Source organism: Jatropha curcas, chromosome 10, assembly GCF_041381405.1.
Source record: "Jatropha curcas cultivar XTBG-Jc1 chromosome 10, XTBG_Jcur_1.0, whole genome shotgun sequence".
NCBI classification, from domain to species: Eukaryota; Viridiplantae; Streptophyta; class Magnoliopsida; order Malpighiales; family Euphorbiaceae; genus Jatropha; species Jatropha curcas.
This window is the reverse complement of record NC_143160.1, coordinates 9,519,908-9,544,133: the sequence shown is the minus strand read 5'-3', so window position 1 is coordinate 9,544,133 and position 24,226 is coordinate 9,519,908. Positions and strand designations below refer to the sequence as shown.

The 24,226-nt window shown below is 30.8% G+C and overlaps 2 protein-coding genes, 1 long non-coding RNA gene and 1 pseudogene across 5 annotated transcripts; all 4 read left to right on the top strand.

Annotated features, from left to right (window-relative positions):
- Nucleotides 1-5,965: 5,965 nt before the first annotated feature.
- Nucleotides 5,966-6,984, top strand: LOC105636969 (dehydrodolichyl diphosphate synthase 6). Of its 2 annotated transcripts, XM_020680362.3 has the most exons (2): nucleotides 5,966-6,430; nucleotides 6,530-6,984. In XM_020680362.3, the coding sequence occupies exons 1-2, from the start codon at nucleotides 6,052-6,054 to the stop codon at nucleotides 6,892-6,894; spliced, it is 744 nt and encodes a 247-aa protein (XP_020536021.1). In that variant the 5' UTR covers nucleotides 5,966-6,051; the 3' UTR covers nucleotides 6,895-6,984. The 2 variants fall into 2 exon arrangements, with proteins under 2 accessions (XP_020536021.1, XP_012075765.1); XM_012220375.4 differs by having other exon boundaries at nucleotides 5,966-6,984.
- A 611-nt stretch (nucleotides 6,985-7,595) lies between these two features.
- On the top strand, nucleotides 7,596-16,417 carry LOC149493053 (uncharacterized). The gene is made up of 7 exons (XR_016318537.1): nucleotides 7,596-8,090; nucleotides 8,307-8,444; nucleotides 9,126-9,207; nucleotides 10,023-14,254; nucleotides 14,471-14,608; nucleotides 15,289-15,370; nucleotides 16,187-16,417. It is a non-coding gene; the product is annotated as an uncharacterized LOC149493053 (long non-coding RNA).
- Nucleotides 16,418-18,538: 2,121 nt separating this feature from the next.
- Nucleotides 18,539-19,576, top strand: LOC149493052 (dehydrodolichyl diphosphate synthase 6 pseudogene; annotated as a pseudogene).
- Nucleotides 19,577-20,889: 1,313 nt separating this feature from the next.
- LOC149493051 (FAM133-like protein) lies at nucleotides 20,890-23,940 on the top strand. 2 transcript variants are annotated; one of them, XM_089726997.1, is made up of 3 exons: nucleotides 20,890-21,027; nucleotides 21,979-22,053; nucleotides 22,730-23,940. In XM_089726997.1, exon 3 carries the CDS (start codon nucleotides 22,761-22,763, stop codon nucleotides 23,757-23,759), a length of 999 nt encoding a protein of 332 aa, XP_089583123.1. In that variant the 5' UTR covers nucleotides 20,890-21,027; nucleotides 21,979-22,053; nucleotides 22,730-22,760; the 3' UTR covers nucleotides 23,760-23,940. The 2 variants fall into 2 exon arrangements, with proteins under 2 accessions (XP_089583123.1, XP_089583122.1); XM_089726996.1 differs by having other exon boundaries at nucleotides 20,891-21,027; nucleotides 22,696-23,940.
- The last annotated feature ends 286 nt before the right edge of the window (nucleotides 23,941-24,226 follow it).

Genomic DNA, 24,226 nt, shown 5'->3' with positions numbered 1-24,226 from the left:
TTGATAAAACTAAATCAAATTACTTAATTTTCTTAATTTATTTAGAAAATTGAAAAACCCGTTAAATTAATTAAAATAATTGGTTAACCGGATTTTTAATTTTACAAAATTAATGATCAACTGATCAAACAAAATTGAAATAATATAATTTATAAGAAATAAAATATGCTTGTCAAACAACTTTTCTTTTTTTTTTTTTTAAAGGATTAAACAAATATTCTTCTAAAACTAATTTTCTTAGATATCCTTATCAAATTGTAATGTAACCTTTAATATTTTATGCAATTAATATAATAATGATGATAATTGCAATGATAAATTTTTTTTGAATATGATAGATATTAGGATTTATTAATAAAAATATATATGACCGAACTTGTGACTAACACAATTTTCAGTGTAGCGGGTGAAAATGTTTAAAATACCCCTTGTATATTGCTGATAAATTCCGTTGCATTGAACATGTAGGGTGCATTATGAACATTTTGACTTGTTATAATGAAAATTATAATAGACCTAAGTTAAGCTATTTAGCACAACACCTTATTAATGTTAATGCAAAGAATATAGGGAGGACAAGACTCTCTTTTGAAAATCTGACGTAAAATAAAATTATTACTCTCTCTGTCCTAATTTTTTTTGTATGATTTAACTTACACATGTATTAAGAAATTTTAGTTAATATAGTTAAACTATAATATCAAAGTCATCTTAGGCTTTAGGTTTTCTCTCCTTCTCTTTTCTCTCTAGCCTATCTAATTCTAGTTTTTGTTTGGTGCTGCTACTGTTAATCAGTGATAGCTCCCTATCCCTACTTTCATTTTTTCTTCTCGCTCTTGATCTTTTATTCGTTTTTTATAAACTCATACCTATTTTCTTCTAACAAATTTATTTTTTCTTTGTTTTTTGTTATTATTGATTTGTCTTTGTATTTGAAGTTTTTTTGTCCATTCTTCTGTGAGGGTTTAGTTTCTTTTTTGTGAAGATTTGTTACTAAAAGATATGATATTTGATTTGATTTGGTTGGAGAATTTAAATCTTATTTCATTGATGTGTATCTTCGATCAATGAAGCTTAATAGTGTGACATATTCCCCCATTGATACTATTAACTCATAATGACAAAAACTCACTCGTGTATGTCATATGCAATAAATTTTTGGAAAAACCATTCAAGCATAGAAGATTTGAAAAAGTTATTTTATCATCCAAATCAATTAAATGACTAATGAATATTTATATCGGTCAAGGTTATCTTTAAGCCAAATAGTTCAATATTGTTTCCTTTAATTATAGTTTTTTTATTTAAAAGAGTATAGATAATTCATTTGATTTGTTAAAGGATCAACGAATTTTATCTAATTGAGTATTTGTAATACTTGATTTTATTATTAATGAATTATATTTCCCAAAAGAAAAAAATATAATTTTTATTTTATTTTTTCCTAATATATTCTTATGTTAATATCCACTAAAATTAAACTATCTATATTAAATTATTCTTGAAATTAATCAAACATTGGAAAGTTAAAGGTTGGTGTTTAAATTTTATTTATATCAAGATTTAATAATTTAATAGTTTGACTACTATGTTGACAAAGAAACATATCGAATAAGGGTAAAATAGTAAACTTACAATATTATTTACTTCGAGAGAAGGATATTTTGGAACAAGCGAAAAAAGAAAAAAAGATAAAAGTTATGAGACAAAAGGAGTATAACGAAAATAGTGATAGAACCGCGCGTACCATCCAACCCCGAATTAGTATGATATTGTCTGCTTTGGGCCAAGCCCTCACGGATTTGTTTTTGGGCACCTCCCAAAAGGCCTCATACTAATGGGTTGGGTTTGAACCATTATATTTTGGTTCCACTTCTCCTCTTTATTCGATGTGGAACTTGGGAGGATATCCCAACAAATAGTACAACAAATTAGCAGAACAGAGTCATTGATTTAATAAGAAAACTTAATTAAAAAATTGAAAGACGAAAAGTGAACTTGAAAAGATTGTTGGACCTTCAAAGTGGCTAACTAAATAAATTCTCTAAATCTTTTGTATATAGTTTAACTATTTATGAACTAATTATTTATGACAAACACAAATAGTTTCAATTATTAAATTCAGTAGAGTAATATGCAGCATTACAGGCTCCAATAAACAAAGATCATCATTTATTTAATAAATCCTCCATAAATTGAACATATATCCAAATCAAAACAAATCAAATGTAAAAAGTAAAAGAAATACTCCACGTAAAATAGAGAAATACAAGCTTCACACAATATGGAGAGAGAATACAAAGAATCGCATAAATATAAATAACATAAATCAATATCAAATAAATATAGACCTATAATTTATTAGAAAAAAATATAAAAATTTGAAAAAAAAAACCCGGAAAAAAGAGCTAAGGATTGCTGCGAGAGACAAGAATCAATTCCTTCCATATTTACATACTTGATTCTTGTGTTTTAATAAATAAAAAAATGAGTTTTAATATAAGGGAGAAGAAAGAGGGACTATACATTTTTTTTCAACCATTCCTCTTACTTTTAGTCTAGATGCAATTATGTATATTACAATGCTATATATATGACATATGAAAAAAAAAAAAAAAAAAAAAATTCGTTACATAAGTTGGATCGTTATCCCACATCTTTCATTTCAAATTCATCCTTTAAAAATTTTATTGTCTTTGGCAATTCCCTAAGAATTTCAAATCATTAATATAAATTACTTTGATCTATATAAACATATTTATAATTTAATCAAATATATATTATGGAGTTTCAAATTACATGTCTCGAGCATTTTTAGTCTTTTATAGATATCATTATCAAGTAATCTATATAGACAAACTATGACAATGTCGTATATTTAAATTTAGAGTCTTTTAAAATTGCGAAACTAATCAGAAATTTGAATGTAACTATAAAATAAGTCTCTATTGTTGAATTCAATTTTTTTATGAAAAAGACCTTATACGGCAAGTCATACTTCATATCTCACATTTTTCCAAATTATGTTTTACATAAATACCTATTTATAGTTTATAAGCTTTAAATTTTCAAGTGTTTGGACAACAGGTAAAAAAAAAGCCTTTTTAAAAAAAAAATTGGCATTTTTTAAATGAATTTTTTATTAAAATATATTAGGATTTTATCAATAATTTCAAATAAATACAAATAATATAAATATTTATTGTTCAAAAGATAAAAATCATTATCAATTTAAAAAATTCTCCACAATCTACACACTGTCCAAATAAAACAAAATAAATAAATACTTCACGTAAAATGGAAAGATCACAAGCTACACACAATATGAAATAAACCATAAAATCGTTATAGAAACATAACTAATATAGACCATTGCCAAACAGACATAGATCTATAATGTATTCTCAACAACAGTTTCACTTTGGTTCTCATCTTTTTTTTTTTCTTTTCATTTTTTCCTTTGTGAATCTTTAATGAATCCATTACATTTATTGATTCTATATGATCTAAAATTTCTATTAAGCATAAATTCTATTATAAGGCTTCAAACTTGTGAATCCATTCCTTGCATAAATAAGTTTTTTATTTTATATATATATATATTTTTAATTCATTTAATTCTTGCTCACGCATATGATGAAAAATTGTCATGTCTATTTTTTCGGATGATTTATTTATAAGAATTCACCTATTGCATTTTTAATGATATGACATACGGATTATATATATTACGAAGAATTCTTCAAAAAAAAAAAAAAAATGGTATCTTTCACAATAGAGTTTAATAAGTGATAAACCGAAAAAGATGTATATTATACATGTAGAGTTAGAAAATGAAATTTTTTATCTAAATTCTTTTTGCATGCATGTAAATTCACTAAAATAATTTATTGAAGTTTCTTTATTATCACCATTTTTGGGCACCTAAAGCTCTTTTGAGATTATTTATTCATTTATGTGAATTATCATGGACTCTTATTATTAGTATTAATAACTTCTTTTATCCTTCTTCTTTCCTAAAAAAAAAAAAAAAAAAAAAAAAAAATCCTTTTATCCTTGGAATAGAATCATGTTTCTAACAAAATGATTTCTATTTTTAGAATTTATTTAGTTCTCAAAGTCTCAACTATAAACTAAATGTAAAGACAAAATTTATGGTAGCATGTATTGGCCTGATGCATATAAACATTGTTGCATGTAAAATTATATATCTGCAAATTGAAATAAAAAGTTCTGTTTCATAAATAACGCTCTAGCTATTAATTTTGTTTCATATGAGTACTGCATAATTATAAATTATAAACATAAACAATTGAAATATTCTGTCTTGAAATGATTTTGGTAGAAAAAGTTTATTTTTTCCATCAGAAAATGATAGGTGGATGAGTATGAAAATTGATTATAGCTGAAATAGTCACCAAATAAATAGCTTTTCTCATTAAGTTGTCAAATTTAATGCTCTAGTACAATTGGAGATAATTGAAAAAATTCAAGTTAATTTCTTTATTTTGATAATTTTTATTTCACATGTAAATTTTTATATTTTTATTTTCAAATATGAGAAAGTTGTAATTTAAAATTTTACCTTTTTTGACCAGTAACACCAAACAATGTATTACAATATTCGTTTAGATCCTATTATAATCTCATTAAATACATTTCCCTGTCAATAAGGAAAATGATTAATTTACCAGTATTGAAACCACGATATTTTTTATCATATTATTGATTTATTTAGACATGGTTCAATGTATTACAATATTCTCTTAGATCCTATTATAATCTCATTAAATATATTTCCCTGTCAATAAGGAAAATGATTAATTTACCTGTATTGAAACCGCGATATTTTTTATCATATTATTGATTTATTTAGACATGGTTCATGGGTTCAATTATCAACTGAACTAATAAAAAATAAGTTTTTATTAAAAAAGAATATTTCTAACCATACACTAGGTAATACGGATCTGTCACAACTCATCAATGAAAGCATGGAGAACGACATAAGAGATCCTTTGGTGCTTCCTAGTGGGCCAATTACACGGAATCGTACCAAGCGCTATGGGGTAGCCATGTCCTCATATGTTCAAGACCAAGTTTCACAAGAGCTTCATGACCGAGCATTTTTAACAAGTGTTGTGTAGAACTTTAAGGCACACCTAGGCTTTTTGTATTGTTGGAGGCAAGTGTTGAAGGAGAAGCACGCCCTGACCATGCTAGAATCTGACCCTTGGAGGCTTGTGAAGTGTGGAGAAGCACGCCCGTGCTGTGTAGCATGCTTTGGCCATGCTAGGGCCTGAGTTGGACGTGTTTTATTCTTAAAATGCTTTATTTGGTTTAGCCTTTTATTGTCTTTGTATGAGCTTTTGTTAACGGGTCTTTTGTATTAGATTAGCCCAATTATGTTAGTTTCTAGTATAAATACTATTGTCTTCTTTATAAACAATTTAACTTTTGATCAAATTAAATTACAGAAATTGTTCATGCTTTGCATGTTCCTTTGCTTAGAGTGATTGTGAGAAATTATTTTTCTCTAATTGCATCAAGAATTAAGATAGACTATCAATTTATTGTGGCATTTATCTTGTTCTTATTCTCAATTATTGGTGTTTTCGTTTCTTTATAAACGAGATTTACCATAGAGGGGAATTTATCTTTATTTTTAATCTAATCCACTCGATTAGAGGGTTCTAGGAATTCATTTCCTTTGGGTTCCGCATCACTAGGGGAAAAAAAATATAAGATCATAGGCTCGAGATAAAATAGGAATAATTTTTAAAAAATTTAATTTAATCCATATATAGAATCATAGACCCGCCTTAAACAACACGGGAAATAAAAAATTGGGGAGAACAATTTGCGTGGTGGCATCACCCCGATAGTGTGAACTACTCACACAATTTGTGTGATTATATATATATATATATATATATATATATATTCAAACTCTCCTAGCCTCATTGCCCCTTTGAAAATTTGGATGTACCACAAATAAAACTGAGATCCTTTTCTTTCCCCTTTGGCATGAAAATCTGAATTCAAGCAAAAATGGAACTGATCTGCAATATTGAGCCGATGGGAGTTTTAGCGAGTTTTATAAGGAGCTGCTTGTTCCATGTCTTGTCCGTTGGTCCCATCCCTTCTCATCTCGCCTTCATAATGGATGGAAACAGGAGGTTTGCCAAGAAGGAGAAGCTAGGACCAGGAGCTGGTCATAAAGCAGGATTTTCAGCTCTCATGTTGATACTCAAGTACTGCTATGAGTTGGGAGTGAAGTACGTAACTGTTTATGCCTTTAGCATTGATAATTTCCGAAGGCGACCTGAAGAGGTTAAGATCGTAATGGATCTAATGTTGGAAAAGATTGAAGGGATTCTCAAAGAAGAAAGCGTTGTCAATCAATATGGTATTAGAGTTTATTTTTTAGGTAACTTGAACCTTTTAACTGAGCCAGTGAGAGTTGCAGCACAAAAGGTTATGAAGGCTACTGCTTCTAACACCAAGTGTTTGCTTTTTATCTGTGTAGCCTATACTTCACTAGATGAGATCATCCATGCTGTTCATGAATCTTGTAAAGATAAATTGATCAAGAACACAATCTTTCCAGATAAACCCTGCACTGATGCAATTGAAGGAGAAGAAAAAGATAGCATAAAATTGGTAGACCTTGAGAAGCACATGTACATGGCACTAGGTCCTGAGCCGGATGTCCTTATTCGAACTTCTGGTGAATCTCGTCTGAGTAATTTCTTACTTTGGCAGACTAGTCACTGCACTTTGTATTCTCCTGATGCACTATGGCCGGAGATTGGTTTGTGGAACTTGGTGTGGGCAGTACTGAATTTTCAGCGCAACCATTCTTATTTGGAGAAGAAAAAGAAGCGGTCCTAAAAATATTAATGCTTCATTTTATGCCATTCTGTGTATATCAGTATCTGTAAGAGTACATTAAATGGAAGAAAAATGATTAAAGTATGAAAAGGACAGTGTATGCTTTGAATATACCAAGCAAGATATATGGAAACCACTAGGATAATCCAGTATCGAAAATTACTAAAAAGAAAACAACAATACGAGGAGGATATAATTAATTTGGTAGAATCTTACGAATGACATAATTATTAATTTAAAAAATTAATAAATAAATAAATAAATATATGAAATTAATTAGATTCTAGCTGACACATGGTTGGATTGAATTCAACTAATAAATTATTTCTAGAAGATGTTATTAATTTTTCTTTTATTCATTGATATTTAAAAATTAGTCGTTATTCTACGCTTCGCGCGCAGATATATTGAAATACCCCGGATTTTTATTTTCAAAACTTTTGAATTTTCATTAAATCAAAAATCCAGATTTATGATAATATGGGCTGTTAAGACCGAGTAATTCTAATTGAGCTCAAAGTTTTACGAATTGGGCCCAAGCCCAAAAACATATTATTTAGAATTTTCATTTGGATAATACTTAAAATTTCGATGAAAATAAAATGGAACACTAATTGTTAATCGATTAAAAATGTGTCTATATATATGTAACTACTATATAAATTAATCAGCCTAAAATTAAATATCTTTGGTATTAATATTTTATGAATAAATTGAGAAAATATTACTAAACTGAACAAAATAATCAAATAAATTGAACCGGACCCAAAAATCAAATTAATTTTTCGAAAACCAGATGAAAAATCCATAAACCAATTGAAAAACCAAGCTAAAACCACGATTTAAACCAAATCAGACTCGAATCGACCCAAACCCCATCCACCAATTAGAAAATTCTAGAAAAAAAAAAAAAAAAAAAAAAGAAAAGAGAAACGAGAAGAGAGATTCAGTGGTCTCTCTCTCGCTCTTCTCTCTCAACAACCCCCCTCCCCTTTTCTTCTCGTTCTCCGACCACCGGCCACCAAATCCGGCAAATAAATACTCTAAAAATATCTACTCATCGCAAGGAGTCTGATTCAAGCCTTGGTTTGCGCGATTTGAGCCCGGATTGAGAGAAAATTCAATCGAAAGGTGCGACGCCATAGTAGCAATTCTTTCAGCCATTCACGCCGTTTCCGGCGACCTGAGACTTCAAGGTAGGTGCCGATCGACTCCTCTCTTCTCCTTCTTTCATTTGACTGTTACGGTGTTGAGTATGGTGGCCGGAATCGGAAAACCCAAAGTGGGTACCATCGAACATTTCCGGCCAATTTTCGGCCAACTGGTTCACACCCACCTTGATTTGAACACATATTAGTGATCCTCTCATCGAAACGAATGAAATGATGTATTGTTTGTCAATTTTGGTGAAGGTTAAATTTTTCGGCCACCGTGCACGGCGGCGGCGGCGGCGGTCCGGCGACCGGCCGGCGAGACTCCGGCGAGACTTCAAGAGACAGAATGCTCTCCTCTTCACGCGGATCACGGAAATGAAATCTGATTTTCAATCGGTACACTCTAAAGCTTAATTTGCAATTTTTGAATAAATCCCGAATTAATTAATTAATGAACTTAATTAAGTATTTAAGTAAATTAAATTAAATATTATTAAATATATTTTATGAATATTAATTATAACTATAAGGTTGGTACAAAAAAAAAAAAAAAATATATATATATATATATATATTCCTAGCTAATAATAAATTTTAGGAATTTTATTAACAAATAAATAGTTATAGAACAATTAATTATAATGGATTATGTGAATTAAGTGACCGAATAAATGACGGTTATGACGGACGGGATTAGTGGATATGAAGTTGCCCGATGGATGAACTGTGTGTGTGGATTTGTGAAAATTTGAAAAATTTGGATAGTCCAGTTTATAGAGGAAATGCTGCCGAATTTTAGTTATATTCTTAAGAAGTAGTGACGACGAAAATTTGAGGTATTAAGAAATACTATACAATATTAGCATTATCATTATACAATATTTCTCACCGAATATTTAGAGATTTTATCTAAAGGTTATAAATTAGAATAGTTATTTATATAAATGAGAGAAACTAGATATATATGCATATATAACAAGTGAATTAAATGACCGGTAGCAAAAATAAATAAACGAATGTGAAATATAAGTTTTTGAATTAAAACTCTTATTTAGAATTTTCTTGTTTGTTTTAAAGGTTTATAAAATACAAAATGCGAGGACAAAAGCTGGAAGCATGTGGCTAAAAAGGCAGTCCTTGTAAAGGATAATAAAGAACTGTGAGTAGTGTTAGATAACTAGTACCATCCGCCTGCATTCATGCATTCACGGCTAAATGTTATCATGCATTAATTTATTGAGTTGCCATATTATGATGCACTATTTGTTGATATTAAAAATTGTTTGATTACTTGTGCTATGAACATACTATGCCTTGTTTGTGTGGAAATGGGATGAAGTGGACCACCATGGGTTTGTGAGGACGGTCCATGTGATATGGATCCTAAATATGATATGATATGATATTTGACCGTCGGCCGGGAAAATGGGAGATCGGCGCCCCCGTGTGCACCTGATGATATGGATTGTAAGGAAAACCACAGGATGGCTTCTTGTTGTTGCGCACCTGATAATCTAGATTTGATTGTAGCCCGCAGGGTGGCCTCCTGTTGTGAGCACTTGATGATCTAGATTGGATGGAGACCACCGGGTTGCCTCCTGTTGGTATGGAAAAGAAAAGAGAGAATGAAAAAAAAAACAATGAGAGGACTGGTCAGTGAGGATTAGACCAGTTGGCCGTATGGGGGATCGGCTCCCTGGTGCACATGTATGAGAGGGCGAGCCATGTGTGAGGACGGCTCGTTGGGGTTTCAGGTGGTGCCACTGACTAATTTCCACGTGATGTGATTATATGAAGGTGATAATAACTGTGATTGCTGTTGTATTGCCATTTGTGTGACAAATTGCATGATCATATAATTAAATGGTGTCCAAATAGAAATATTTTAGCATCTGTGTGATTGTGTGGGGTGAGAGGGTTATCTAACCCTACTCATTGAGTTTGGCGCTCACCCCTGCCTACTATTTTTTTTAGGTAATAGAAAGAAAGGAAAGCCCTATGGAGTTGAAATACGTATTATAGAAGACTGTTAATGACAGAAATAAATATGTAAATGTAAAGGTAGAGTTCCGCAATTGTATTCCAGTTGGGTTGTAAGTGCATAATGAAAGTCCAGATTTAATATATGAACTGTATTTTGGATGCATATGTATAATAAGTTAATGGGCCTTAATCCATAATTATGAATAGAATGTGGAACTTAAATGAGTTAGGCTTACTACGGGCTTCGGGGGCCTTAAGCCCACCCAGGTCCTAGTGCCGGTCCGGTCCATGGAAATGGGTCGTGACAAAGTTGGTATCAGAGCATAAGTTGGGCCTTAGGAATCAATTGCGGAACATAGGAAATTAAATAGAGAGCTCCTATGTTGGGATCGGCCGTAACCAGCAAAGGAGCTGTAGTCTGGATTGAATTTCATTTTAGTGCCGGTGGACGCATCGTGCACGAGGATGGAAGGAAATCTGTATGAAACTTAGGACGAGAATTAAAAGTACAGAAATAATAGTGAAGTATAAACAGGTCTGGGTAACTGACGTTTATAAAATAAATATTGAGTTTTGCTAAATTCCCTCCATTTATTTTGAAGCAGAAGATCAGTTGAAAATTGGTGTAATGGCCTGATCACCCAATACACCTTGATTCGACAAGAGACACTGCTTCGAAAGTTATTTGAAATTGTTTGGAAAAGAATTTGAAGTTTTAAAGACAATATGAAAGTGAATTTATTTGAACTTTGATTCGAGAAAAATGTTTTATTATTTGCTTATTGGAAATTGTTTTGAAGTTGCAATTAATTGTTTGATTTTTATTGTTTTGTCGGCATGTCAAAAATTTATCTGATTTTACAATTTAAATTATTTACAATGATTGTATGTTTGATTTATTTTTTTATTTATTTATTTTTATCATATTGTCTATCCCGAGGACTACATTAGGACTAAAAAAAAAATAAAAAAAAAAAAATGTAGTAAGGTGAAACTGTAGTAAGTGTATTATATATGATATAATTAAGATTCTAGCACATGTAGGATGCTTAATGGGTTAGACTAAGTTCATAAAGCTATTCTAATAAAATGAATGTAGAAGATGATGAAATAACTTGGGAAATGAATGGGGAAAGGAACTGGATGCTGTAGGAAAACTTAATAAACTAAAGGAATTTAATGTATCTAGGTAGGGAGTTATGTAGAAAGGACTAATACTATTTATTAATCTAAGTATAAGAAAATTTATATAAAATCTGCTTTAAAGAATTAAGTACGAAAATTAGATCGAGGTGCTAAATAGAATGAAATAAAGATTTAATAACATTTGGAAAGGGATAAAGGTCAAAGATAACTCATAGTGATGAAGTAGAGATTGAAGAATTAGAATAAGGACATTTAAGAAGCAATGACTTTAGAATGGAATTCAATTGTGTGTAGAATGATGGTTTTACAATTCATGTACCCATAATTAAGCTCTTTTAAGATAAGACTTAAATGAGGACACATGGAGGATAAAAGAAAGATTAAAATGAATTAAATATCTAAAGAATTTGAATAAAACTAGGGGATGTTTAATAGTAGTAAAGCCGATGATGATAATATGGTCAGCTAATTTATCTACTGTGAAATACTAGGATAAATAATGAGAAATAGATCGGGAAAGGAGTAAAATATATATATATATATTCAGATGTAAGAAATATGCATATAAAAAAAAATGATGATAAAATAAATAACTAAATAAATAAAGATAAAATAACAATAATAAGAATAATATAAATATAAATATAAATAATAATAATAATAAAAAATAAATAAACATAAAAATAAAATAAAATAATAATAATAATAATAACTTTTGGGAAGTTTGTCATATCATAAGAAAATTATTCAACTCTAGGGGATGTTTTGGAGTTAAAAGATATGTTAATAAAACACAATTGAAACATGTGGCAATTAATTTCTCCGAACTCTTCGATAAATATTAGAATTAATAAATTTACATCCTTACAGAAAAGAGAATAGAGGAATGTAGTGAAGTGAATCGTCAGGTAATTTTGATGTGTTAGCAAAAGGAGGAAAGACCTAAATTAAGTCGAGATGTATGTAGGCTTGTGCTAACCTGAGAAATTAGAGATGATAAGATGAATTAATATCTTGCGAGACTTAAATAAGAAAAGACTAATGGACTAAAGACGGGTGAAATAGATAAGATGATATTATAAGTGAAAACTTGGATGGAAGATTAAACAATTAGCTTATGTATTATAAATATGAATTAGGGCCTTGCTATTATCTTAGAATTAAAGTATAAACTGAAATTTCACATGGTAACGAATAAACTATTTAGTTGACGCATTATTTGGTGAAAGAAATTGAGTTATTGGTATCTAATTAATTGGTGTGATGTCGAAATTGTAAGACAGCGTTAGGTCGGGATTTATGAACTGATATTGAAATAATAAATATTAGGTTGAAATGATGGTGATCGGATAAGCCATGAAAAATCATGATTTGTAGTATAACGAAACTAAGTGGATGAAATACTTAATAAGCATGTTTCACTATCCTTAATAGGAATTAACAAGCAACATAGGTGAAATAAGAGGTTATTATGAAAGTCAACTTTAATGATAAATGTTAAGATAAAGTAAGGAATAAGTGTTAGACATAAGTACGACGATTAGATAGAAAGTGTGGAGATCCCTATAAAGTAAGATAACTAATAGTGTAAGGATATGCTTAGTAAATGAGTTATTTAAATTATTGCGCTAGTGTACAATAAATATATTATAAGAAGAATTGAACTTGTATAAAAAGAACTGATAGAGTAATCTTGAATAATCCTGCGACAATATAGACAACGGGAATTACAAGATAATTTTTCTTAAAAATTTTGGATTAAAGTAACAGTTTTTCAACTTTGGTTAAGAAAAGATTTAGTCATAACATATGGAAATTAAATGAATCAATTCTTATTATAAATAAATTGAATGTCAAATTGTTCTGCGTAAGAAATTAATTTTCAAATGAAAGTAAATAAGCTTGAGAAAAATGTACATTATTACTATTACGCCTTTATTGCTAAACTCGGTTTTATTGAAAGATGTTTATTTAATGAGCGATTTTCTAAAGATTCCAATAGCCGAACGATGATAGTATTGAAGATTAATATAATAAAACTCCTTATAAGCTTCAGCTAGGTGGTACTATGTAGCTTGAACGAAATATTATTCTAAATATGATAATTGGCGGTAGAAGTACAACCAGAATACCCCACTCACTGCCTTTCCTCGATCTGTATTTTCGCTTTTGAGCTGTCTCCTTGGTAGTGGAAGCAATTTCTTGTGACTTTAAAATTCCCCATGCATCCATTCTTATTCTTTCCCACGAGATTTCAATTCGAGGACGAATTGTCTTAAGGGGGGGAAGATTGAAATACCCCGGATTTTTATTTTCAAAACTTTTGAATTTTCATTAAATCAAAAATCCAGATTTATGATAATATGGGCTGTTAAGACCGAGTAATTCTAATTGAGCTCAAAGTTTTACGAATTGGGCCCAAGCCCAAAAACATATTATTTAGAATTTTCATTTGGATAATACTTAAAATTTCGATGAAAATAAAATGGAACACTAATTGTTAATCGATTAAAAATGTGTCTATATATATGTAACTACTATATAAATTAATCAGCCTAAAATTAAATATCTTTGGTATTAATATTTTATGAATAAATTGAGAAAATATTACTAAACTGAACAAAATAATCAAATAAATTGAACCGGACCCAAAAATCAAATTAATTTTTCGAAAACCAGATGAAAAATCCATAAACCAATTGAAAAACCAAGCTAAAACCACGATTTAAACCAAATCAGACTCGAATCGACCCAAACCCCATCCACCAATTAGAAAATTCTAGAAAAAAAAAAAAAAAAAAAAGAAAAGAGAAACGAGAAGAGAGATTCAGTGGTCTCTCTCTCGCTCTTCTCTCTCAACAACCCCCCTCCCCTTTTCTTCTCGTTCTCCGACCACCGGCCACCAAATCCGGCAAATAAATACTCTAAAAATATCTACTCATCGCAAGGAGTCTGATTCAAGCCTTGGTTTGCGCGATTTGAGCCCGGATTGAGAGAAAATTCAATCGAAAGGTGCGACGCCATAGTAGCAATTCTTTCAGCCATTCACGCCGTTTCCGGCGACCTGAGACTTCAAGGTAGGTGCCGATCGACTCCTCTCTTCTCCTTCTTTCATTTGACTGTTACGGTGTTGAGTATGGTGGCCGGAATCGGAAAACCCAAAGTGGGTACCATCGAACATTTCCGGCCAATTTTCGGCCAACTGGTTCACACCCACCTTGATTTGAACACATATTAGTGATCCTCTCATCGAAACGAATGAAATGATGTATTGTTTGTCAATTTTGGTGAAGGTTAAATTTTTCGGCCACCGTGCACGGCGGCGGCGGCGGCGGTCCGGCGACCGGCCGGCGAGACTCCGGCGAGACTTCAAGAGACAGAATGCTCTCCTCTTCACGCGGATCACGGAAATGAAATCTGATTTTCAATCGGTACACTCTAAAGCTTAATTTGCAATTTTTGAATAAATCCCGAATTAATTAATTAATGAACTTAATTAAGTATTTAAGTAAATTAAATTAAATATTATTAAATATATTTTATGAATATTAATTATAACTATAAGGTTGGTACAAAAAAAAAAATATATATATATATATATATATATATTCCTAGCTAATAATAAATTTTAGGAATTTTATTAACAAATAAATAGTTATAGAACAATTAATTATAATGGATTATGTGAATTAAGTGACCGAATAAATGACGGTTATGACGGACGGGATTAGTGGATATGAAGTTGCCCGATGGATGAACTGTGTGTGTGGATTTGTGAAAATTTGAAAAATTTGGATAGTCCAGTTTATAGAGGAAATGCTGCCGAATTTTAGTTATATTCTTAAGAAGTAGTGACGACGAAAATTTGAGGTATTAAGAAATACTATACAATATTAGCATTATCATTATACAATATTTCTCACCGAATATTTAGAGATTTTATCTAAAGGTTATAAATTAGAATAGTTATTTATATAAATGAGAGAAACTAGATATATATGCATATATAACAAGTGAATTAAATGACCGGTAGCAAAAATAAATAAACGAATGTGAAATATAAGTTTTTGAATTAAAACTCTTATTTAGAATTTTCTTGTTTGTTTTAAAGGTTTATAAAATACAAAATGCGAGGACAAAAGCTGGAAGCATGTGGCTAAAAAGGCAGTCCTTGTAAAGGATAATAAAGAACTGTGAGTAGTGTTAGATAACTAGTACCATCCGCCTGCATTCATGCATTCACGGCTAAATGTTATCATGCATTAATTTATTGAGTTGCCATATTATGATGCACTATTTGTTGATATTAAAAATTGTTTGATTACTTGTGCTATGAACATACTATGCCTTGTTTGTGTGGAATTGGGATGAAGTGGACCACCATGGGTTTGTGAGGACGGTCCATGTGATATGGATCCTAAATATGATATGATATGATATTTGACCGTCGGCCGGGAAAATGGGAGATCGGCGCCCCCGTGTGCACCTGATGATATGGATTGTAAGGAAAACCACAGGATGGCTTCTTGTTGTTGCGCACCTGATAATCTAGATTTGATTGTAGCCCGCAGGGTGGCCTCCTGTTGTGAGCACTTGATGATCTAGATTGGATGGAGACCACCGGGTTGCCTCCTGTTGGTATGGAAAAGAAAAGAGAGAATGAAAAAAAAAACAATGAGAGGACTGGTCAGTGAGGATTAGACCAGTTGGCCGTATGGGGGATCGGCTCCCTGGTGCACATGTATGAGAGGGCGAGCCATGTGTGAGGACGGCTCGTTGGGGTTTCAGGTGGTGCCACTGACTAATTTCCACGTGATGTGATTATATGAAGGTGATAATAACTGTGATTGCTGTTGTATTGCCATTTGTGTGACAAATTGCATGATCATATAATTAAATGGTGTCCAAATAGAAATATTTTAGCATCTGTGTGATTGTGTGGGGTGAGAGGGTTATCTAACCCTACTCATTGAGTTTGGCGCTCACCCCTGCCTACTATTTTTTTTCAGGTAATAGAAAGAAAGGAAAGCCCTATGGAGTTGAAATACGTATTATAGAAGACTGTTAATGACAGAAATAAATATGTAAATGTAAAGGTAGAGTTCCGCAATTGTATTCCAGTTGGGTTGTAAGTGCATAATGAAAGTCCAGATTTAATATATGAACTGTATTTTGGATGCATATGTATAATAAGTTAATGGGCCTTAATCCATAATTATGAATAGAATGTGGAACTTAAATGAGTTAGGCTTACTACGGGCTTCGGGGGCCTTAAGCCCACCCAGGTCCTAGTGCCGGTCCGGTCCATGGAAATGGGTCGTGACATATATACAGATAAATGATAGAATCATAAAATAGAAAAAATAATAAAAAAAATATAAATAAGATATAGACCTATATAATATAGGTACATATAATATTTTCAAATAAATATTAATATTTATAAATTATTCAATATACTCTTATAATATTTAAATAATATAACTTTTTAAATTAAAATATTCAGAATAGCATTTTGAATATAAATGATTGTATATTTGAATTCTTTTTAATATATTAAGTATTATTTTTTACTTAACTTATACAAGAAATTTTTGTTTTTGCTACTATGAAAAATTAGTACTAATTTAGAAACTTTTAAAAATTAGTATTTCAAAATGGTATTGTAAGTGGTCAAAAAAATAAAGAAAAAATTCAATATTCAAATATAGATAATTACTATAAGTAAATATTAATATTTAATTTAAAATACCTCCAATTGAATGTAGAGAAAAAAGAAAAAAATTAAAATTTTGATATATATATATAAAATTTACTTTACATAAGCCTCCATTAAATGATTAAAATACAAATTTATATTTATATTTACTATTGGAGTTCATTTTTGAATTAATTTTATGTGTTGTATATTTGATGATTTTATAATTCAATTTTTTATTTTTTAATATAGACACATAAAATTTTATAAAAAGGCCTAGTCATATATCTTAAAAGTTTTATTTTTAAACAAATTAAAGTCATTATAATCTATATATAGTCATGTTTCTGCGTTTCGTGCGGATTTATATATATATTTGAATAATTTTTGTTGTTAAATTATGTTATTATTTTGAAAAGCTTATTTTTACTCGTACAAAATTTAATCATCTAAATACCTCTCTTTTGATTAATAAAATTTATAAAGGAAACAAATGAAGAAATATATGATCTTTGATTGTATCTATCCATAAAACTTAAAAAAAGGTTAAAGTGTTCTCTTCCGAGTGTTTAAAGGGACTCCATATCCAATACTCGAACTCATCCCATCACACCTTTAGGGGTATAGCTTAGTTTTTTCAAATTGGATCTACCTACCTCCAAATGTTATTATCTCTTTTTAGATTTTGTTGTTGGAGTCACCACCTTTCATTTTTCATTGTTGGTGCTTTTGTTTCTTGTAATTTGTATTTGTTGATTTGTGTCTTTGATTTATTTTTATTTTTTTTATTTTTTTATTCCCTTTACAAGTTATTTTTTTTTTAAGAAAAATGAACAATTCATTTTACGAACATCATAATATGAGTATTGCGTAACAATAAAGATAAACATAAACAATTAAATTATTTTGTTCTGAAAGGATTTTGGCAGAAAAAAAATATTTTTCCCAACAGAAAATGATAGGTGGATAGATATGAAAGTTGTTGATAGCTGAAATAGTTACCAAACAAATAGCTCTTCTCATTTAGTTGTCAAATTTAATGCTCTAGTACAATTGGAGATTATCGAAAAAATTCAAGTTAATTTCTTTATTTTGATTATTTTTAATTTCAAATACGAAAAAGTTGTAATTTTAAATTTTAAATTATTTGACCAGTAACACCAAAAAATTATTACAATATTAGCTCAGATTCTATTATAATCTCACTAAATATCTTTCCCTTTAATTAAGAAAAAATAATTAATTACTTAAATGGGGTATTGAAACCAAAGTTTTTCTGACTATAGATTGACTGATATAGACCTCTTATCAGCTCACTCGTGGATTAAACTAATAAAAAAAATAATTTTTTTATTAAAATAAAATTATTTCTGACCACGTACTAAAAGAAAAAAACAATAGGTTCAAGATAAAATAAAAATAATTTTTAAAAAATTTTTATTTTCATTAATTAGTCAATAAACAGAGTTATTATCTTATTTTAAACAAGTGTAATCCTTCGAACCATTATTTTCTGACCATACACTTAGGGTCAACAATCTGCGTGTTGGCATCATTTCATCACCTCCCCCCCAAAAAGCGTGAACTACTCATACAATTTATGTGAACTCTCAGCATACACTGAGTTCAAACTCTCATAGTCTTATCGCCCCTTTAAAGATTTGGGATGTAACATAAAATAAACTGAGATCCTTTTCTTTCCCCCTTTGGCATCAAAATCTGGATTCAAGCAAAAATAGAAAATGCTCCACGGTATTAAACCTCTAGGATTTTTAGCGAGTTCTTTGAGAAACTGCTTGTTCTCTGTCCTGTCCGTTGGTCCCATCCCTTGTCATCTTGCTTTCATAATGGATGGAAACAGGAGGTTTGCCAAGAAGCAGAAGCAAGGAGTAGTAACTGGTTATAGAGCAGGATTTACTGCTCTTATGTCGATAATCAAGTACTGCTCTGAGTTGGGAGTGAAGTACGTTACTATTTATGCTTTTAGCATTGACAATTTCCGAAGAGAACCTGAAGAGGTTAAGATCATAATGGATCTAATGTTGGAAAAGACTGAGGGAATTCTCAAAGAAGAGAGCGTTGTCCATCAATATGGTGTTAGAGTTTATTTTTTAGGTAATTTGAAGCTTTTGTGTGAGCCACTGAGAGTTGCAGCAGAAAAGGTTATGAAGGCTACTGCTTCTAACACCAAGCTTCTGCTCTTTATCTGTGTAGCCTATACTTCATTGGATGAGATCATCCATGCTGTTCATGAATCTTGTAATGATAAATTGAAGAACATAATCTTGCCGGATAAACCCCACACTGATGAAATTGAAGTAGTAGTAGAAGAAGAAGAAGAAAAAGATGGCATAAAATTGGTAGACATTGAGAAGCACATGTACATGGCACTAGGTCCTGAGCCGGATGTCCTGATTCGAACTTCCGGCGAGTCTCGTCTCAGTAATTTCTTACTTTGGCAGACTAGTCACTGCACTTTGTATTCTCCTGATGCACTGTGGCCAGAGATTGGTCTGTGGAACTTAGTGTGGGCAGTACTGAATTTCCAGCGCAACCATTCTTATTTGGAGAAGAAAAAGAAGCAGTCCTAGCAATATTAATACTTCGTTTTATGTGATTTTATACAGTTCAATATCTCTTTATTTTGAAAATATATTAAAACGTCCATGAACCGTTAAATAAAATAATTTCCATTCGAAAATTAGTATTTTTTTAATGTTAATTTTGGATGGAAAGGCTAAAATGATTTCGCTTTTTATTGTTGTTTTTTGCCATTAACTTTACCAACTTTTAAAATAACATCTCGATTTAATTTAACTAAGCAAAAATTATTAGTTTACAATTAATCAATAGTTCATAATTAATTATAGCTAATCTAAAACTAATAATCAACCTTGTGGAACCTCTTGGATTATTTTTATTATTTTAGAATTATGAATTTATGATTAAAGTAAAATTAATAATTAATTAATCTAACTGGAGATAAATATTGTAGATGACGTTTTCATTGAAATTTAAATGGTCAAAACTAATATTTTTCTTTTGCCTTTACTCTTATTTAAGTAACATATCTCCTATGTTTTTTTTTTTTTTTCCCCGGAGAGAATATATTATTTTTCATGGTCAACTTCTTTTATCAAATCATTTATTTATAATTCATAACATAGGCATGCTGCTAGTATATATATAAAGCATGCTGGTTTTCCTTTGATGCTGCCACATATGATTTTAAATAAGTGACATGTGTAATTTTTATAATTATTTAACTTTATATTTATTTAAATTTCATAGTAATAACATGTACTTTAATTATTTATTTTTATATTTATTTGAAAATACATTAAATTTATGATTATTTATTGATTGAATTAAATTATATCTAGCACAATTGATTAGTATAAATAAATAACTTATATAACTTTTAATGATATAAATAAGTTACTTAATTTATGAATTTAAATGATAGCATGGTTATTATTTTATATTAATTTTAAAATAAAAAATTTCAGCAAATTAAATAATTTTTTATTTTTTGAATTAAATTATATTAAATATGATAGAGTTTATTATATTTAAAATTAATTATTTAATTTGTACATTTTAATGGTGCTGGGAGTTATTTTTTATATTAATTATAAAATAAATCAAACTAGTTAATTCTCCCTTTATTTTATTTTTTATTTATTTTTATAAATTTTAATATTCAATTCATGTATATCTATTAATTTCCATTCTCATTATTCAAAAATAATGAGTGCATTTTTTATTATTCATCTATCTTTATTTATATATTTTAATAAACTAATATAAAAAATTTTACTTAAAAATCTATCAACAAACTACATACTTATACTATTTTCTTCATTTTTTTTTTTCAATTTTCTTTAACAACGCACAGCTCGGGATATCGCTAGTCATGATATATTCTTGAGAATAGTTTGTAATGTGAAAAGGATTACTCACCGACCAAAGGTTTGAATTTTCAAAAGAAACACGCGTTTCGCACGAGTTATCACGCGCGTGAGTATAACGTCTATATATACATATATTCACGCCCAAAATCAATTCTGGAAGTCAAGCCTAAGCTCAAGCAAACGCCTCCCATCTTTGCAGATCTGAGCTCTCATCTCCTCTCCAATCTCTCGCTTAAAGGTAATTATCTAAGCTCAATTTGCTTTCTTATGTCTGTTTTATGTAATTTTTTGCTGATCGGGTGTGTTCTTTTTTAAAAGATTGTTCCTTTTGTTTTATGTTTGATCTGCTATGCGATTTAGGGTTTGGGCATTTGATCTGTAATGCAATTTGGATCTTTCGGTTTGATGTTTTGTTATCCTGGGTGGTTATTAGTTGAATTTCCTTTCTTGATTCGATACCTTTATCACTTAAAATCAAGTAGTATAAGCTATGTCTTTTGGAAACTTATCTGGGGTTTTCGAGTAACGCGAATTTTCAAGCTTTTAATTTTATTGTTTCCCTTCTAAGCCTAATTGGTCTTATATTTGATTATGTTCCTTCTTATTCAGTCTCTGCAACTTGTTATTGTGTTTTGATACATATTTTGTTAGAGTATTGTATCATTTATTTTCTAAACAGAACTGCTATTTGTATACAAAGATATGAGCAACTTTGAACATTCTACTCTCTTATTGCTAATAGGAAAGGGATAGAGGGAAATTAATGGAAGTAGAACTGAAATGTATCCGTGAAACTTAAATATACAAACTTGGTAACTGGGGAATTAACTATAGATAGCTGCTTGAAATTAGGAATGAATTTGACAACCCTAGGGGAACCCAAATTGGGCGCTGGACTTTAACCCTTTTGTCTGTTAAGGGCTTTAACTTTTATTGGGTTTAGGAAAATATTTTAACAGTCCGTTCTAGGGGTCCCATTGCACAATGACACATCCAATGAAATTAAAACTGGCGGTGTAATTCTCCCAGTAATCCATAAAGAAACCCCTTTTCTCTATCTTTTTGACTGCTTATTTGGTTATGGATGAATACTTTGTAAAATCAGAAGATATTGTGGATCTGCACATTCAATTCTGTTCTTTTGAAGAATTCTCTCAACCAAAACTTAGTCTTCTCACCAACTTTGCAGATTTGCCTTGTTGTCTTTGGTGCGAGACAATTGGATTGAGCTTTGAGGGAGGTGTTTTTCTTATTTGCAAATAAGGTAAGAAAGTTGAATCAAAGTTATCTATTCCTGGTCATTGTTTCACAATATGGTTGTGTTATTCATGGCATCCCATGTTTCTTAGAAGTATTAATCTGCATGGAGTGAGCTGATCACATGTTTTCACTATTATTTAGGATATGTTTTGGCCTTTTATGCTACTAAATTATACTGTAACCACTTAATACCATTCTGTAGAAGGGCATCAAATTGCTAGAGGCCTTTTTCTTAAGTACAGTTGTAATAATTAAATGTTCTTAGTCCTTGTTTAGATTGTCATGAGAACTGTTGTGAGGTCTGATAGTGTCATAAAGTAGGGTTTGGTTCTATCAGGTGAGCTACATTACTTTTTGGGGCTCTTCTTCTCCCCATAGCTGTATTTTTCCTCTTTGATTGGAAGATCAGTTGGAAATGCCAAGCACTTATTATGAGGTTTGTTGGGAACATGAAATGGACTTAGGAGTCAGAAAGTGCTTTACAAAGTGACAATGGATGACTTTTGTGTTTATTAAATTGTGCTTTAGCATATAAAAGATACCACAAGAAAACATGAAACTCTGTTCTACTTTTAGAAGATGCACTTTTCTTTTGGATTTTTTTTACATAACAGAAGAACTAACATTGTTTTTTCTCTTCTGTGAGATGCACTTCCGGTCATCATCATACCAAAATGCAGGAATTGAGCTTGTTTTTATATATAATTATATATGGACTGCAAGAAGTTCATCCAATTGGTTGAAGAGAAAAAGAAGAGAGCCTTAGAGAAGAAAGAAGCCCCGTTGAAATGGGAACAGAAGTTGGAAGCTGCTGCGAAGGCAAAGGCTGAAGCTGAAGCCAAAGAGAGGAAGCAGAAAGCTGCAAAGCGCAAAAGAAGATCTGTTTCAAAATCTGATACTGACAGTGATAGCGACAGTAATGATGGGAGAAAGTCTAGGAAAAGATCCCATAGGAAACACAGAAAGCATGCCCACTCTGATTCAGGTGACAATGAGAAGAGGAGGGAAAAAAAATCCAAGCGTAAGCCAAAGAGACGGTCCTCGGATTCAAATGATGACAGTAGTGACGGTTTTGAGAGTGATTCTGAGGAAGAAAGGAGAAGGAAGAAGAGAAATCATAGGAGACACGGGCATCACTATTCAAGATTGGATTCCAGTTCTTTTGATCGTTCAAGCGACGATGATGACATGGCAATCAAAAGGAGAAGCCATGCGAAGCATCACCGACGCCACCAGCAATCGCAATCTAGTGTTTCAGATTCTTCAAGTGATGAGGACAATGGAGCAAACAGGAGAAGTCATTCGAAACACCACAAGCATCACTGTAGGTCTAGTGATTCAGATTTATCAAGTGATGAAGATAGGGAAAGCCGAGCAACACATCATAAACGTCACCAGCGATCCCAAAGCATGGACTCAAGCTCCTCAGGTTTTGATGTCTATAACAGTGACCGGAGGAGTGCATCTCTAGGAAAGTCTACTGATGACAGCAACGAAGAAGCTGATAAAAAATCAAGGCACAGGAGGTCTGGTCACCATCACTACACTCATCACAAGCATCGTTCCCATCATTCAAATGAGAGAAATTATTCACACTCTGAGGAGGAGGAACAAAGGCATCCACAAGAAGGCAATGAAAATCATCATTACGAGCAAGTTGACAAAATGCTGGTTGAGAATAACGCTAAAACTCATGATGGGGAAGATTGAGGAGGGTTCTACATTATTTAACTGATTTCTGTTTACATTGTTTCTTTTCTGATTGGTGAATAGTTCAGAACTGCAAAGCAGATGGATAACTGTATCCAGATTTGTACTAAAATTTGTGGGAGGCTTGACTTGCGACCTTTTATGCAGTTAACTTAATCTTATCCATATTAATTTTTCTTGATATTTAATTATTAATTTTTTTTTTTTTTTTTTGTTGCCACTTGTCATTTATCCATATTCTTATGGTAGCTCAGCTTTGTGGGTTATACACATAACAACCTTTTTATTTTCAGGAAAAATCTTATGGCGTTTTAAATTTGTGAGATTTATATGTTGGTGATATAATATATCTTTTCAGATTAGCAAGAACAATTTTTTAGAATCCATAGATTCTATATATAAAAATTTATTTTCATGTACGGGAGTATAAATAATTTTATAAACGTTCAATGAATCAATAGCATATA